General features: G+C 45.3%; 1 protein-coding gene across 1 annotated transcript in view; it reads left to right on the top strand.

The window, feature by feature from the left end:
• LOC138583119 (ATP-binding cassette sub-family A member 9-like) overlaps positions 1-18,207 on the top strand; it is a 2,601,648-nt gene that overhangs the window by 843,506 nt on the left and 1,739,935 nt on the right. Inside the window, exon 11 of the mRNA XM_069655079.1 lies at positions 6,042-6,100. Coding sequence (XP_069511180.1) covers positions 6,042-6,100 — 59 coding nt within the window. The remainder of the gene's footprint in view (positions 1-6,041; positions 6,101-18,207) is intronic.

Genomic DNA, 18,207 nt, shown 5'->3' with positions numbered 1-18,207 from the left:
ATGCAAATAACGGTGACCGTTCATTACGGTCACCGTTATTGGCTTGGAGGCCCCTTTGCGCCCTCGACTTTAACACCTGCTCAAAGCAGGCGTTAAGGGCGAGGGCGCAGAGGGAACTCGGAGTATGGCGGTAAGGGATTACCGCCACCGGTCTCGTTACCGGTGGCCGCTATCCCTTACCCCCATACTCGGAATGAGGCCCAAGGACTTGAATTGTACGCGGTCTTCCATTTTCAACCAATGTAGATCTCGTCTGGCTTCGCTGATATGATCTCTCCTTGGTTGTTGTTTGATAACTCCTATCGCCTGATTTTGAATCAGTTGTTACTTGTGTAAGCTTTGTTTGCTGGCACCAGCAAGGAGTGTGTTAACATAGTCCAAGCGCGATAAAATGGTGGCTCTGGCAATAGTGGCACAATTTTTTAATTGAGAAGGGGCCTAATTGCTTTGAGGAGTCTAATATAGTAGTTGCAGTTTTTGCTGACATACATGGCTTGAGCATCTGCGTTGAGTGTAGCTTCCAGGGTCATGCCAAGTGTTTTGACTTTACCAACTACATCAATGCAGGATTCCTTGATTTGGAATGCCTTGTAGTCAGATGTCAGTTTAGCGCGAGCCTGGGTGGATCCAAATACCATTAACTCGGTCTTGTTGCTGTTAAGGCACATCCAATTATTGTTCATCCACTCTTCTAAATTCTTATAGATGGTATTCAATGTAATATTGTCTTTAACTTAATTACCGCTCAATTCCATAACTAGCTGGGTGTCGTCAGCATAGTTAGTGAAAAATACTTGAAGTTGTTCCAGTAATTCACACAGGAGGCGTATGTAGATATTAAAGAGCAGCGGTGATAAGCTGGCTCCCTGAGGAACTCCACACAAGATGTTATGCTCAGTTGAAAATGTGTCTCCCCAGTGGACACGTGAAATTCTGTTCTCTAGAAAGGAGGTAAGCCAGCTTATTGCTTCATTGGAGCAGTTTGCCGTTTTCGCTAGGGCTTGTTGTAAGAGTTGGTGATCTAACAAGTCAAATGCAGCACTTAGGTCTAAAGGCACTAGTAATCCGGTTTTACCTTTGTCCATGATTTCCAGCATTTTTGTTTGTAAGTCTAGCATTGCTGTCTCTGTGCTATGTGCTGCTCTAAAGCCGGATTGTTGCGGATGTAATGACTCATTTTTATCTACGTATTCCTGTAGTTGAGCTGTAGCGATTTTGTCCATGACCTTAAGGGTGAAATTGCAGTTCGCAATGGGCCTCAAGTGTTAGGGTCGCCTTGGTCTAAGTTGGGTTTTTTGCCAGTGGGGTAATGGTGATTTTTATTATTTTAACTGGCACTGTTTTATCTCTGAAAGATAAATTTACAATTTTAGTAAATAAAGGGGCGAAAATGTCAGAGTGTTCAAGAATGATTTTCGGTCGAAGCTTGTTTTCCGCACAGGACGATGGTTTCATAGATGCCAGTGTTTTCTTCTTGGTAGCAATAGAAATTTGTTGAAATTGGAATTTCTCTATCCCCATGTCAGTCGTCAGTTCGACTGAAGGGTTAGGTTGTGGCTTGGTCTGAAGGGCGGATGCAATTCGTTCTCTCGCTTTGATGATTTTATTGGCGAAAGATGTCTGAGTGTTATCACATTATAGTTGGGAGGGACTGAAATTGGGAACCAGGGCCTGGGGTTTGTCGATAGATTTTAGTATGTCGAAGAGTTTGCTTGCTGAGCTTGCAGATGCTTCGATTTGACTGTTGAAATAATTCCTTTTGGCTTCATTAATGCGGTTCTTATATGATTTTTCGAGTGACTTCCAACTAATCTTATTGTCGCCTGTAGGGTTTTTTTGCCATTGAGCTTCTCTAAGGTTTTTTTCCTTTTTAAGTTTGGTCAGTTCTGGTGTATACCATTTTTGATGGTTGGAATTGGGCCTGACTGTTTTTTCTCGTTTAGGTGCTTTTTGGTTTATCAAACTTTGCATCTGATGGTCATATTTGCTTATGTTGGTGTCACAGGAGTTTGTTTCCTTAGTGTCGGCCAGGATTCTGTTAACACAGGATTGTAAATCTGTGCTTTCGATATTTTTGAAGTTTCTTGAGTAAACTTTCTTGGCATCATTAGCAGGTTTTTTTGCTAACTGAGGGATCAATAGATTGAAATCTACTTTGTAATGGTCAGACCATATAAAGGGAGTAGTGGTAACATTGTTTGTTTTGATGTTATTGGAAATAACCCAGTCCAATTGGTGGCCGTTAGCCATGGTAGGGACATGGTTTAGTACATTAAACTGGATTTTTTGAAGATTTTTTTCAAGATGGATTGCTTCTTTATCTTTGGAGTCACCGCGCCATCGGTTCAAGTCTCCAAGGATAATTGTGGATTTGTTCTGTCCTATTAGTGAATTGGCATGGTGTATGAGTTCATCATTGAACTCAGAGCCGAGTGATGGTGGTCTGTAGACAAGTAGGAAGTTAATACAGTTGTTATTTGTAGGGCAATATTCAAGGTGTAAGGTTTCACAACCTGAGCATATTGTAGTCGTGGGGAGCACAGGTATGGAGTCTCGTGATATTATGGCTACCCCACCCCCTTTCCCGCTGACTCTATTGTTGTAGTGGATTTTGTAGCCTGTGGGGACTGCTCTAGAACATGTGGGACCTATTGGGTCCTGTAGCCATGTCTCAGTGATGCACATGATGTCTATGTTGTCTTGCAATATCAAGTCATGGACACATTGCGCATGATTGTTAAGGGATCTTGTATTTAGTAGACATACTTTTAAGTCATCCAAGTTGGGGGGGATAGAGTTTTCTCATTTAGTTTGTGAGTGTTTTGCGCCTTGATTTTTTTATTGATGGTATGTGTAATATGTGCTTTGGTAAGCGAGGTCTGAGTGCTAAGTGGCGTCGGGCTGGTGTCATTGGTGGAGTCCTGCTCAGTGCATGGAAGTTTACTATCAGGTTTGTCAAGGATCTCTAATATATGCGCATGTATAGCTTCAGTATTTTGTAACTCTTGTAGCTTGACAAGGAGTGCATTTACTTTGGAAAAGCCTATTCTTACCAGAGATTAGAGCTTGATATCAGAAAACCTGGTAGATGCAGAGTTTCTGGCCGAGGGCGATGGGCTCGGCGAGGACCGGCACAGACCGGCTTGCCCCAGAAGCGCCGGCGCAGAAGCGCCAGACGTTTCCAAAAATAGGCAGATGTGCTTCTGGGAAATGTAGTTCCCGTTCAGAAAGTGCACACAAAACTAGGTACAAGTGCTTTGCTCGTTGCACAAGTCACAATACAAATAAATGAATCACAAAGATGCAGGTAAGTAAAGTAAATAATTATGCCCTGGATGGTGAAAAGGTCAAAATAGTCGAATTTCAATCACATTTAACAGAGTCAAGCTTAGCTGTTCTGATGTTTTAAATGCTAAATGGTTTTCTTTAAATGCTAAATGCTATTTTCTCGTTACTTCTCTCCCCTGGCTACAGGGTAACTAACCTCTCTATGGTACCCCTCTCTATGGGTGAGGGGTACCAATGCCTTATTGATGAGGTATTTCCTGTTATGACCAAACCCTGTTCACCTATGCCATCAGAAATCCAACCAGGTTACAACCGAATCCCTACACAAGAGGAATAGTACTTTACCATCAGTTGACCCCGAGGTCAATCTGCAGTCTGCCAAAATGATCCAGTAGGAGTCTATAGATGAGCTTTTAAAATTGCACCTTTGCACACACAACCGACTATAGGCATTGTACAACTGTCAGAGAGCACATTCATGCATTGCACAGATTTCCTAGTAGATGCTTTTAGGTGCTGTGGAGCAAATGTGAGACAAATGTTAATGCCTGATTGATAATCCATTTATTTTATAAATGTGAGCCCTTGATCACCTCTGGTCACCCATTGAAGTTTAGTGACATCAGTATTTTTACGAAGGTCTGTGCTTTATAAATCACTTACATACGTATATATGATGTAATTACATTTGAGGGCTAATCCGGGGTACGAGCAAGAATACGCTTATGGACTGCATGTAAGCTATCAAGAATCACCCTACCAAGCATATTAAGACAATCACATTTATTTTTTCCTGTTCTCTTTGCACATTCTTTACGGGCTGCATAATCTTGAACAGCAGTTTTGTATTTTCTGGAGTTTCCTTTGCAGTAATCGAGATGTACATGTATGTATGTCCCATTCTTAACTTGGCGCTTGCTACTCTAGAATATTGGCACATGGAGCTTGTTATTGACCTCCTCTCGGCCAATCAGAATGATTAAAGCACAGTTAATAATTACTGGTATTGACTTCATTCTGAACAATCTGTCTTCAGAAGCAGACAGGCAAACAACAATGCAATTTTACAGGCAACTTGTTTTTCAACAATTCAGTTTCTCTCTGGGAGGACATCTTTCGGCTGCAACATTCTATTTAGCAAACAAAGGAGGAAGCTAAAACATTGGAAAATACTTTCATTTTCTAAAAGAGGAACAGTTTACTTTTGCATGACACCTAATGCAGGCTCATATTAAACCTGTTCCAAGTTGCAATTAAAATGCTTAATTTATGAAGACAAGTTTGTTTTTGTAATACTACAAATAAAAACCACATTTAATTTACTAACTCCGTGTGTCTATTTCCTTTGCTGTTAAAGTAATTTTTTTTACCAAACTCCAAAATATGTATTGCTACTGGGATAAGGACCCTTACCCAACTTACGATACTGACCGCTCCCTGAATCAATAAGGCTATATTCAAATAGTGCCCAAAACATTTCCTGTTACTAGAGAGCGTTTGCTGAAAAGAGGGATAAACGAGGATGCCCACCTGACTGGGAGCCATGTTTCAAAGTGTCAATCATTGGGAGATGGACTGCTGCCTATTCTCTAGAAATCACTTAGCCCAACACCTGTGCTTTTCTCCAAACCATGCTATGGATGTAAATACAGAGAGCAATGTTTCGTTTCCACAGAGAAGAATGTTGAAGAAAGTTCCAGCAATATCAACTTTGACGGCTGGCCATGTCTTTTTTAAGATATGATCCCTGCGTTTTTATAGGGCCTTTATGTCCCTTGTGTGGGGATAAAATCTGATTGTAATGTTTCCAGAAATTTGTGAAGAGCAATTAATCAAGATAGCTCAGAGATTTAAGTGCTCATGCCAGATATTGGTGCAATTTACAGGCACAGATTAAGATCTATGCAGGCAGACATAGCATTCAACCCCAGATAATCAATTAAGTACCATTTAGTTGGATAATGACAACACCTATTATTACAGTATTTCGAAACGGGAGAATTCTGGCTTGACGTTCTATAAATGAAAATGTTATTATAATTGAGTGTAACTGTAAATGTAAGCAGATCGACGGGGCATCTTCAATCCAGTTTGAAGCTCCCAAGGTTGTCAGATATTTGTGAGAATCCTTGACAAACGTTTTTGTTTCCTCCACAGAACAAGTACACCTGAGGTTGCTCAAGCCCAGCCCAGTTCTTAAAATGGCATTCCTTGCTTTCTTCTAAAATAAATTGCATGACATGAGAATGAATTGACGATTTTCATTGTCCATTGCCCTCTTTATTTAGCACACATAACCCGTTGGTATCTTTATTTGCAGCGCGCAAAACCCGTAGGTATCTAGGCGCTAGTTTCATTGTGGAAGGTCATTTAGCGTTTTCTGTTCCTTTAACAACCTCTCTATATGCTATCATTGGTGTTTTGGCATCAGAAGAGCATGTTCCATCTACTGCTATTGTACAGGAGCAGGTATATTCATTTTTTGTTGACCCCCAACCCAGTGAGACCTGGAGCCATCATTGCCAAACAAGGTTCATGAAAGATGGTCATGTAAACAGCTCTATGGACGAGATAACATACTTTTCCTACCCCTTTATGTTTGAGCTCTGGTTTCTATTGTGATGAGCAACCCCATTCACACAGGAGTATGTGTTGCAGGTCATGAATGGGCCTGTGTTGTGGATTCCATTTTAATAGTGACTGTTAATGGTGTTTTTCCTTATTGCTCCTTAAATCTTTGGCCTTTTTTCCAGAATCAAGAACATTAAAAAGAACTTCAAACAACATGACGTAGAAGTGGAAGCATTAAGAGGTAAGTGCAATCCCCGCTTCATATCCTACCGTTTTTTGATAGCTAACCTTTCTGTTTTTGCTAAGTTTGTGGTTTTATGATGCCACTGCCATACAGACCGCTTGTATCAAGTCCATTGTCGTTAACATGCTTGGGAATAGTATGGATCGTTCATCTGCGAAGACATTTTTTAGACCTAAAGATGCAGTGGTGCAATTTGCTCAGGATGGACCTCTAAGAAATATGGACAAGCATAATCTTCCCCAAAATGTTGTTTGTGTTCACGATTTCATTGTGTAATTAGGTTTTGGCCTTGCTGCAGATGTGCCCTGCCTTTAGCCATGATTTATCGGACAGTTGTTCTTCAATGTGAGTGTGAACTGTTCAGGAATAAAGTGGAGTGAACCATCTTTCACTTAGTTTAAAAGCCTGACCTGTTCTATGATGTAGCATTGCTTGAAAAAATCATTATACCCACTGTAAATGTTACCTTGTGTGGGCCTTCCTCAATCAGCCAAAAGCCTGCTGCTCGTGGGGTTTAAGGACTTTGGGGGTCATTCCAAGTATGGTGGTAGCCATGGAGCAATTAGCTCCATGGCTGCCTCCCATACCGGTACCGACTCCGGTTTGGTACAATGGGGACTTACCGGTCCATTCCGACCCTGGAGGGTAAGTGCCCATTGACCAAACCATTCCCCATTCCCATTTGAGCCCCCATAGGGTTCAATGGGAATGGGGAGGGTGCAAATAACGGGCTCGCTACTGGCAAACCCGTTATTTGCGCCCTGGTCCCCTAACGGGACCCGTAAGGTACGTTTGGTCTGACCAAACGTCCCTTACGGTTCCAGTTAGGGGACTTCGGAATCGGGCGGTAGGGGATTACCAGCACCGGTCTCCTTACCGGTGCCCGGTATCCCCTACCGCCCGACTCGGAATTAGGGCCTTTGTCTGTACATTTTATTTTCAGGAGCAAAGCAGCATTGGTCAAGCCAATAACTTTGGCTGTTGTCATATGTGGGGGGTCAAAAAAGCGAGACGAACTCAAAGTTGTCGTTTTCTCAATGTTTGTCATTTTATTAAAGTAAAAGAGGGGTGAGATAAATGCCTATCTGTCCCTATCCTAACAAGGATGTCCCTACCTGGCAAACTAAAACTAAAGAAAGATGAACTAGCATCCAATATGTATCTGATCCTCACACTAATACATATAATAAAAGCATATAAGGAAAATGTATATCAGTTCAACAAAACAGTGCAAAAGTCCAAACATTTGACCAGGGGTTGACTCCCTTCCCCTTGATCAATTCAGGAAGACCTTTGAAAAAGTTCTGGTTCAACAAAGTTCTATTCAGTTCCATTAAAATATCTTTTCTATCCAATACGACTTCCACCATTACGAGGCCGGCGATAAGGGGTTAACGGCACTGGTAAAGATGCCGGTGCCGTTAACCCCTTACTGCCGCATTCCTAGGTCCCTTAGCGGGTCCCACTAAGGCCGGCTGGTTTTACGAGCTGCCCTTAGCGGGAGCTAAGGAACCGGGGAGTTAATAACGGGCCCGCTATTAGCTCCTTCCCCATTCCCATTGAGCTCTATGGGGGAATGGGAATGGGAAATGGTTTTCAGAATGGGGACTTACCGGGTCCTCCAAGGTTGGAATGACCCGGTAAGTCCCCATTCTGAGAACCCGGACACGACTTTGGAGGCAGCCATGGTGCTATTAGCACCATGGCTGCCTCCAAAGATGCAATGACCCCCAATGTCTCTTTCAATAAACACTTGTTCAAAAACCAAAGCAACAGTTTGTTTCACAATCACGTTTATTCTCTAGGTGAAAAACTTTTCAGCAGAGCAGCACCACACATGTCTTTTGTGTTACAGTAGTTTGTCAGAATGATAAAAGATAGTTTATTTTCCACCATACTTTTTTATCACAAACATAGCTCTTCAAAGCCACTGTTTCTTCCCTGGTCCCCGCACCTGCAGGGCTAACTACAACTTGTCCCTTTCCTGGTGTACTCGCCTGTCAGGAAGTAAAACTCGAAAAACTATAAATGTTCTCTTCTACTAGTGGCAATATTTGTTCCAATGCCCTCCACACCACTATCCCATGTGAGGAGGTTTGCACAATGTGTGCCTGGTTCTGCAGTCTCTTGGATGTTGACAATGTGGGTTACAGGTTTCCGCAAACTGGTGTCTCAGGAAAGGAGGATCGTGCCTGTGTTGCACTCTTATATCATCTTTATAATTTGGCAATGTGGGTTGCAAGTTTCTCCAAGCCGATGTCTCGCAAAAGGATAATTTCACCAGTTCTTTACCTTTCATTCCTTCTTTATAGTTTCTTGGGTTTTGGCCATGTGGATTACAGATTTCCCAAAATTTCAAAGGAGAACTGCGCCCGGCTTGCCCTTTTATTCTATTTTTTTGGTATTCAAAATTGTCTCTTATTAGTTGTTCGCCTCAGAGAGCCCCAGGTTTATCTCTTGCTTCAGGCAATTCACCACCTTTCTAGGGCATCTCTGTGTTACTCGCGGATGCTGCATTACACCCTGTGCAGTCCAGCACTGTCGCTGACAGCCCTTCTGTGACTGCTGCTGGCTGCCCGGTCCATCTCTGAAGCTCTACAGGCTCCGTTGGACCTCTGCGCCCCTCAGCACACCAGAGGGACTCACGTCGGGGCAGGAGCGTGTCTCCCGATCAGCTGCGCTTCTCTTCCCTCTGGCTTCCCTGACTCTGCTTCTTTCTGCGTGGACTCTGCAGTACGGTACACCTTCTTCCTCCGCGTCGGCTTCTGCTGGAGTTCTCAGTGTGGTTTCAGTTGCAGCCACTTTGGCTTCATTTCTGACTACTTCTACCTCTGCAACTCTTTCTCTTTCATTTTCCTCCTCCTCCTCCTTCTTGCACCTGTGGATGTTTTCTCCATTTTTTTAATGTCCCGCTCAGATGATTTGAAACGAAAAACAACTAGACTGCATTTTATCTTTAGGAACACCATTGATCCTCATCATCTCCTTGTCCCTCTTTCTCGTCCAAGTACCATAAGCATTATGGTCCTTGGATTCCATAGTAATCTTAGGTTTTCTATAGCTGTCAAGTTTTGATTGATTTGTTACCTGCAGATTATCAGAGTTAGAAGATGTTATGGAAATAACTATTGTATAAAGCCTCTTACCCAAGACAGAATCCTGATAATTAAAGGATGTCATATTTGCTTCTTGAACTCCTAAAGTACAAAGATTAGTCCCTCTGGATGACTTTTCACAAAAAGTTAATTGGTTTTCTCATGGGAGGGATTTGTACAGTAAAAGCATGCCATTAGACATTTGGGAATTATAAGATCTTCATCTTAATACTAAGAGGAACACTGTGTTTTTCCCAAGGGAGTCACCACTTTACCCTGACAACCATCTCCTCCAATCTGATTCGCCCCCAGGCCCCACCCCCAATGCCATCCCCAGGGTTAGGACCAGGTAGCGGTTGCCTTTCCCTGGCCACATGGGAGGAGTTTTTAGGCTGGGATTCAGTTATGACTCTGCAGGATTCATCACACATAGGAGTTGTGAGGCTATTTGCTGGGCCAGAGGGGAAAAAGCAGCTATGTTCCACTCCTTTCCTGTGCAAACCCAACAGGCCTAGTGAAACTGCAGCACTGCTCGGGTTGCATAGTAGAGGAGTGGCAGTTTGGTTCTCTCTCCTCTGTGGCTCTGAAGCTGCGTGAGGTGGCTTGTCCCCTCATTCAACTCGTCTTGCTGAGATAAGGACCTCTGCAACAATGCTTGCCTGAGGTGATGGTCCAACAGAGTGATTGTGAAGTGGTAGGACCATGACCAAACACTGTGGATATGTATCCATCAGCAAATACTGCAATTCTGTAAAATATCAAAGTATGCAGGGTAGTGCACTCAACGTCAAGCCAACAAGCTTATCCAAAAAGTAAAGAAAAATGTATGTTATTGAAACTATTCTATAAAAGATATTCTATGGCAGGACTCGGAGGAGAGTATTATGCTTCACTTTCTTTTACTTTCTTTCCTAATCAAATAAAACCTTTCAACATAAAACTACATTTTCTGGCAACCCTCAAACTCCTCTGAGGTTTATTAACTCCTTAGTACGTTTAGCCCCATGTGTGTCTGTAAAAAACGACAGTCCTAAGACCTTACACTTCACATTCTATCCTGCATTTTTCCTCTTTCTTTGCTGGACATTCAACCGATAAGTAGCATTTTATTTGGACTTAGTCTTGAATAATATCTTGTGCTGTACCCACTGCCTAGTAGCTTGATATGATTAATGAGTTTTCCCATTGTCTGACTGGACATTTTTTATTTACCTTGGTCTTTCGGGTGCACCTTCCCCCTGTTTTACCTTGGATGGAAACACATTCTACGGTTCTTTGGGTACACCTCACTCTCCCCAGCTTCCTTAATGTACTCCTCATGCGCAGAAAGATCCCAGTGCAGCTCAGTTTTAAGGCTAAATCATTACTCTCTTTTGGTGCAATGATGAAGGCAAGTGTGTTACTGTACAGACACATAGTGCCTGGGCATCTCCTTCAAAGGCTATCGTGGCAGGGGGAGCTATGAGCATGGGAAAGCAGTATGAATACAACAATGTTATATCTTAGTGGCTTTCTCTACTCAAATATTGTATATCAACACCACCGCCTGGGTCTAGAATCCAATAACGCAATAGCCTGTTCTTTAGCTCAACTAATACATTTTCTGCCCCACGTTCAGATAACTTGGTGATGAAGAAAAAGCTTTAAAGACATACCTATCGATTTGACATCCAATACATCTAAAGTGATCAAACATTCACCTTCCTCTTCTTCCCCACAACTTGCCCAAGATGCAACCCTGGATGTACAATAACATCTCATAGGGCCTCATTACGAGTAGCGCGGTAAAAACGGGGTCATTACCGGCATGGCGGAACGAGCGGGTCCGTGCTCGTATGACGCCGCTAATAGCGGGTGATTACGAGTGCACGAGCACGTGCAAACCCCCATGCCGGTAATGGCCATACCGGCATGCCACAAAAGGCCCTCCAACTCCCTGATAGCGCCATCACGGTACCCGCCGATACTGCCACCGCCTAGGAGGAACCCCTAAATACCGACCCGGTAATACCAACATGTTAATACCGGGCTCGTAAAACCGGACCGGAAACAACGTCATCGCGTCAGAACAGGAAATGGGCCGGCGGCCATTTTAAAAACACAATCCATTGCAATCTTCCCAAACCACTAGTTGTATCCTTGAGAGGTCTGTGCCAATACATTGAGAATGTCTAAGGCTACCCGGAAGACCACCCGCCGGCTGCGGAAACAGCGTTTTTCCAACGCTGAATTAAATATGTTAGCGGACACCCTTGCTGCACATGCAGACCTCATGAAATCCCATGACATGAAGCGTGAGGTGCAGCAGAAGAAGAAGGACATCTGGCAGGAGGTAGCCCGCAAGGTGTCGGCTGTAGGAACCACCCCACGTAGTGTCAAGGACTGCAGGAAGAGGTGGGATGACCTCCGCTTGAGGATCCTGAACATCATGGCAAACAACAGGAAGACGGCCATGGCCACTGATGGGGTCCCCACCCTCCTGCCAAAATGATGCCCTGGGAGGAGACCGCAAGCAACTTCATAGATCCAGAGTCCATGGAGGGATTCGGGGAGATGGAGACGGCTGCGGCATCATCCCCAGAAGGCGGTGAGTGACCCTGTAGATCCCTGTAGGGGATACCATGTCGTAGCACAAGTGATGTGGAAGAAAGTCTAGGCAAGGCAATGCATGCCCCAACACCCACATTAACATATCCAAGTCCAGATGGCGGGCCAAACCCTGCCAGACAGAAATGCATGCTGAGTGCCAATCCCATAACCAACACACAGCCAACACAACTGGACCGTGCCCATGTAACACATCACACAAACCCCAAATCAACGGCATGCCACCCGCCATGCAGTGAATGCCAAAATGCCCCCTCAGAATACCCTGTGTGACACACCTGTAAGACATGAATAATTGAATAAATGAATTAAATGAATAATGAACAGCACCATGCTTCTGGCATATAACACCATCACTGATTCCCTGCATCTCTTCTAGCCCTCAGGCACCGATGAGGAAGATGCCAGGCAAGACAACACTGTGAAGGCATCCACATCCCACCCAAAGAAAAGGGCTACCGCCACCACTACCTCTGTGGCAGCCAAGCAGGCCACACCCACAGCCAGTGTGCCTGACCGAGCCGAGACAAAGCCAACAACACCTGCTGCCAGTGTGCCTGACACACTTGAGACCCAGCAGCCCACACCCACACCAGTTGAAGGGGAGTCCCTACAGGCACCGGCCACCACTGAGGATGACATGGATGGCAATGTGGACCAGGAGGGAGTCACAGAAGTGACATGTCCGCCCAGCCCAAGCCCTGTGTCCGCCCCCGCCCCATATCGAGCCCTCACCCACATACAGCAGTGCTGATCCCTGCCTCCATGACTCTGAACTGAGCCCTTTTCGATGAGCACAGCACCCAAAATGCAGGCCCCGTGAGTGCACCACCCACCACTCCAGCTCCCACCAACACCCTCAAGTCACGTCTGCCGAGGGTGGAGGCCCGACAGGAGGCCATGTTGGAGCTCCTGCGGCAGTACATTGTGGATGGAGAGGACACCAGGTGGGGAATCGCCACTGCCATTGCGGGGACCACAGCGGTCATTACAGCAAACAAAGCCGCTGTGAATGCATCGGCTGTGCTGATGAGGGACTGTCTGGGGGCAGTAACACAAGTACTTACTTCAATCCTGCTCCACATGCAGTGGCCACGCCTTGCAGCAGGCGTGGAACCTGCCACTGACTCATCATCAGCCACCACACCTGCTTCCTCAGTCCCCACCAGTCCTGTGCGCCAGACCCGAAGGAGTGCAAGGCACACCGAAATGCCACCCCCGGACAGCAAAAAGTCCCGCAAGTAGTGTGGGCAGACAATGGGAGTGGGATACATGGTTGGAGGTGAAGGGGAGCATTTTGTGGCGTTTATTGGGGGGGTTTGGGAGTTTGTTGGGTGGGTTTGGGAGTTCACTGGGGGTTTTTGGAGTTTGTTGGGTGGGTTTGGGAGTTCACTGGGAGTTGGGGGGGTAGTGGTCACTTTTTTGCTGTTTAAACAAATACACCCGTTGTGAGAAAAAACATTCAATGGCTGGACATTGTTCATTTCGTGTGTATCCATTTAATGTGTGACGGTGTTCAGTGCCCAACTTCCAACAATCCCTGTGTGCATGTCCACATGGACCCAGTTTGTCACTGACACATGTCTATCATAGTCCCTGTGGTTCAGAAGTATTTGTGAATCAGTGATTGGCGTACTGCATGGCCATCCTGTGCATCACGTACTGGCAGGGGGGCTACTTCACCTTCGTCTCCATCCTCATCATCCTCACCCGGTGCATGCATGTCAATGTCAGGTGGCAGTGGTACATTTCTCCGGACGCACATGTGGTGCAGCATGACACAGGCCATGGTGATCTGTGCCACCTTCTCAGGCCTATAAAGGAGTGCCCCACCAGACCTGCTCAGGCAGCAGAAACGCGCCTTCAACAGGCCAAAGGTCTGCTCAATCACAACACGGGTACGGGTGTGAACACGATTGTACTCCTCTTCAAGGCTGCTCTGCGGGTTCTGCACAGGGGTGAGTAGCCACGGGCTCAAGGGATACCCTCCATCACCTGCAAGCAAATACAAATAGGTGTGTGTCACTCTGAGCTGCCACCTTCAGGAAGCACAGTCATGGCAGCAGCTATTTGGTGTGGACATGCACATGTCCCTGTACGTATGCAAGAATGTTACCTAGATGCATACTATACTGCTATGAGGAGTGGTAGTCTGGATGGCGTTCAATAGATGATGAAGGGTGAAATAATGCATGCTGAGGCGGGTGTACTGTGGTTGTACGACAATGTTTAGCCTCCCATTTATGCTGTGTATCATACGCTGTGCATGGTCACACTAGCCACATTGGTACAGTTGCAATGCTGTCCAGTCATGCATTGCTTGACATACCCATGGTGGCCTGGTTGTGCCTCTTACTTGTTGTCATCGATATGCACAATTGGTAAAATGTTTGCCAGTGATGTGTCATGTTGGGTTTGGGAGATTCAGGTCAGGCATGTCTAGCTCTGCATGCATTCTCCAATCACCATCAATTGCCACCCAGGTGGAGTATGCACCCCCCCCCTTTCCCACCCAGGTGGAGTATGCATCCCCCCTTTCCCACCCAGGTGGAGTATGCACCCCCGCCCATTTCCCACCCAGGTGGAGTATGCATCCCTACACATCAGTAGCCCAAAGCACTCCCACGGCCCAGTTCTGCAACTCACCAAGCAGACAAGCACGTGGTCCAGCATGTCGCTCCATGTGACAGGGTAGCGTGGAATTACGCAGCACCATGGCATCAAGTGCTGATCCGGGAAATAGGGCGCAGCAATGTGTAATGATCTTGCTGGAGTCACTTGCACATTGATGGAGTGTATTGCTTGCGATTGCGGTACACCGCCTCTACGGCATGGGGGACTACCAATTCCACATGGGTGCAGTCCAGGGCACCAACACAATTGGGCATGCCTGCCAGTGCATGGAAGCCTACTTTGGTGTCGGCTATCTCCTGGGCAGTCCGTGGTAGGGCTATGTGGGTGCTTGCATGCTGCAGGAGGGAATCCAGCACTTGGTTCAGCATTCGTGAAAACAGTGGTTGTGAAATGCCATGCAGCTGCCCCCCTGTGTGTTGGTAGGTGCCTGTGGCCAGGAAGTGGAGCAGAGACACCACCTTTAGTAGCGGGAGGATGCCAGTGCCTATTTCTATGAGGCTGGCAATGTCGTTGTGTATCATGTCCACCCGGTCCAACCGGTACAGGGTGTGGATCTGCTCAGGGGTTAGGTTGAATGGCCTGGGTCTGATGCGAGGGATTGGTGGCTGCCTATGAGGCACTGCTGTCTCCGCTGGTGGTAATTGCTGGCCCTGTCTCACCCTTCTTCTCCTCCTGTGTCTCCTCTGTGCTGCCTGTTGTTGCTGCTGTAGTTGTTGTTGGAGTTGCTGTTGTTTCTGTAGTTGTAGCAGTATAGGCATGTCCTCCAGCGCCATGATTGCAACAGCTAGTGGTAGCATTTTGGTGTAGGAAGGGGTGTGGTTTGTGGGTGTACTCATTTTATACTGGCCCAGCCTCCATTGACTCCACATGTGGTGATTGTGTGCACCTGTGGCTGTTGGCTTGATTGCTGATTGCTGTTTGCAGGTGGTTCGCGATGCCTGTATGGCCGGCATCGTGCAGCCCCTGATTACCGCCTTCGGGATGCCGGTATTTGCATGTCCGCGTGGGTTGCGATGTCCTCCTATTACCGGCATGCCGGTATTTGCTCCCCGAAACGGCGCATGTATGCGCCCATGCCATGCCGGTATGAGGGGGCACGGTACGGGCGGTGCCGGTATTGGCGGGTTGTCGGGTCGGAATGCCCCGGACCCGTTAATGATGCCGCTATTACTATTCCGCCTTCCTTTTTTCATTACCTCCATTCTCGTAATGAGGCCCATATATTTGAAAATCTTATCCTGGAATGTAACAGGCATTCAATCCAAACTCGCAGTCTTGAAATGGCATTCATTCCTTGATGCAAATAATAAAATAACTCTACCAGGAGACCTGGTCCACTCCACCCATTGCTATTCGTATATTGTAAATCCTGCCACTAAAGTGGGTAAAGGACATCCTACTGACGGCCTTCTTATGTGCGTGAAGATTGATTTGAATGCCAAAATTGAGCCCATTTTAACAGACATTTCAGATCTAAATCTTAAAGCTGATACTTACAAGCGGTCTCCCCATCTTACTTTTTAATGTGTATATTTCTCATCACCAGTGTGCATCTTCTCAAATAAAATTACTATTCAGTGTGTAGAGATATGGATAGACATCTTAGAAGGATAACTTAAGAAGAGATGCATGTGTGTTACCCTTTCCACTGTGTGATGTTACCGCCCACTTCGAGCTAATAACTTGCCTCCGAGACAGATGAAATCTGGGGAATTCCTGAAAATACATATTCCATCAAGACCTGTCAAGGAGATGCATTAAACCTACGAATATTGTTTTCAAAAAAAGGATGTAGAGCCTGCAACTGAGGCATCCTACGGGATATAGCTCTAATCCAGCCTTTAGTGCAGGCAATTTGATAAGCCATAAACAAGGGGCTTGTAAAAGAATTCTCTGTCAACCAACACGTTGAAAGCTACCATGATCCTGCAGAATCCACATCTAGGGTTAACAAAACTAACTCTGATATAAACACCCGCAATAATCAATGTAACCTTAAATGTTCAAAGACGAATTCTGAACTACTCACACCTATGATATACAATGACATCGCCCAACTACTGTGCAACTACCTGTCTGAGGAGTCACCTATTCTGATGGATGGAACATCATTTCATGAAAACCTGGTGGTGCGTAATAATCCCTTTATTTTCTTTTTTTTTATTGTGCATTTGGTTACAAAATAAAACCTTAACCACACATTTTAATACAAGAAAACATTAAGAAATGACTTTGACAATCCAGCAATATAATAATAATAATAATAGAAAAGAATATTAAAAACTACACATCAAATACATACATTAATACCCACCTAATGATCAAATGTCATACTGGAGTCTTAAAATGTACGGTGGCTTAAAATATCTCATTCGATCTTGCTTACTTTTGGAATTGTGTTAGCTTATTGCACTAGGCTTGACAAGCCATTCAATTCGTCTCTACTTATCTATTCAAGAGCAGTTTTACCACCTCAATCCATACAAAATATCCTGCGCCCGTTATGGTCAAAGAGGTGGCACCAATTAAAGTGCTCCAAAATTGATCTCCCTCTGTGTTGACCATGGGCCTCATTACGACCCAGGCGGTAAGGGGTTTACGGCAGCGTAAACAGCGCCGACCCTTACCGCCTGAGTACGAGGTCCCTTAGCGCCATGGAGCTTTTAACACCTGCTTTTAGCAGGTGTTAAAATCCATGGCGCTAAGGGACCATGGAGTTAATTACGCCACCGTAATTTACGGTGGCGTAATTAACGCCTTCCCCACTCCCATTATGCCCTATGGGGCAAAAATGGGAATGGGGAAGGGTAAATGGGGATTGGGGACTTACCGCCCCGCCGACTCGGAATGGGGCGGTAAGTCCGCCTACCACCATGGCGTAAACGTAGTTTACGCCATGGTGGTAAAGTCACGGCCCAGGTGGTAACTTACCGCCTGGGTCGTAATGAGGCCCCATCTCTGTTACCATAGAGGCATAGGCCTTTTGATACTGTGACTGTAGTTTGGGGCATTGTGTCATTATATGTCAAGCAGATTCAATAGCATTCTCGCATAATCTACACCTACGGCCTTCATATGGGACACCTATTCAACTACCTGTATATTCATGTATGGGTATGATATTTAAACGAAGGTAGATGATGTATTCCCTCATTTTCTTATTACACGGCTTCAACAGGTATGAAGACGGCCTATCCACCATAAAACCCGGATGAGTATATTCTCTGTAACATCTTTTCTTAGAGAGATTTTGCATCCACTTAACCCTGTCCCGTGCCCAAGTCGTCTTCTTTAACTGTCTCTCATTGTTGGGTATTTCTGATATCTCCTCTAAGGGGAAATGTATGCTATCACAATGGTCCAATGCCTCCTTGTGTAAACAACTCAGAAAGGAATTCAGTGGCTCTGCTTGTAGTCTTTTGGAAACTAGCCCCATTAACGTATTGTCTTCTCTTGTTCTGATCACTAGACAGCAATACAACTTACAACCCTTCAATAACCAATGCGCTTTACGAGAGCGGATGCCCATCTCACATCGTATTGCCTTAGGTACATTTAGCATAGATTTAAGAATGTTCCCTTCCAGTTTATCTAAAAAAGTTGTTTATCTGGCAGAGAGCAATTCCATTCCATACAGCAGGGCCTGAACAATACGACTTTGGTATATTTTTATAGCAACTTCTATATTGTTTCCACTCACACTAGTAATGTACCGTTTTAATAGGTACCATTTCTTTAAAATGCGGGGAGTAACATAATCCTCATAAT

This window comes from Ambystoma mexicanum, chromosome 3q (genome assembly GCF_040938575.1).
Source record: "Ambystoma mexicanum isolate Mex_15411 chromosome 3q, UKY_AmexF1_1, whole genome shotgun sequence".
NCBI lineage: Eukaryota > Metazoa > Chordata > Amphibia > Caudata > Ambystomatidae > Ambystoma > Ambystoma mexicanum.
The sequence above is the reverse complement of the archived record's forward strand: the minus strand, read 5'-3'. Positions and strand labels throughout refer to the sequence as shown.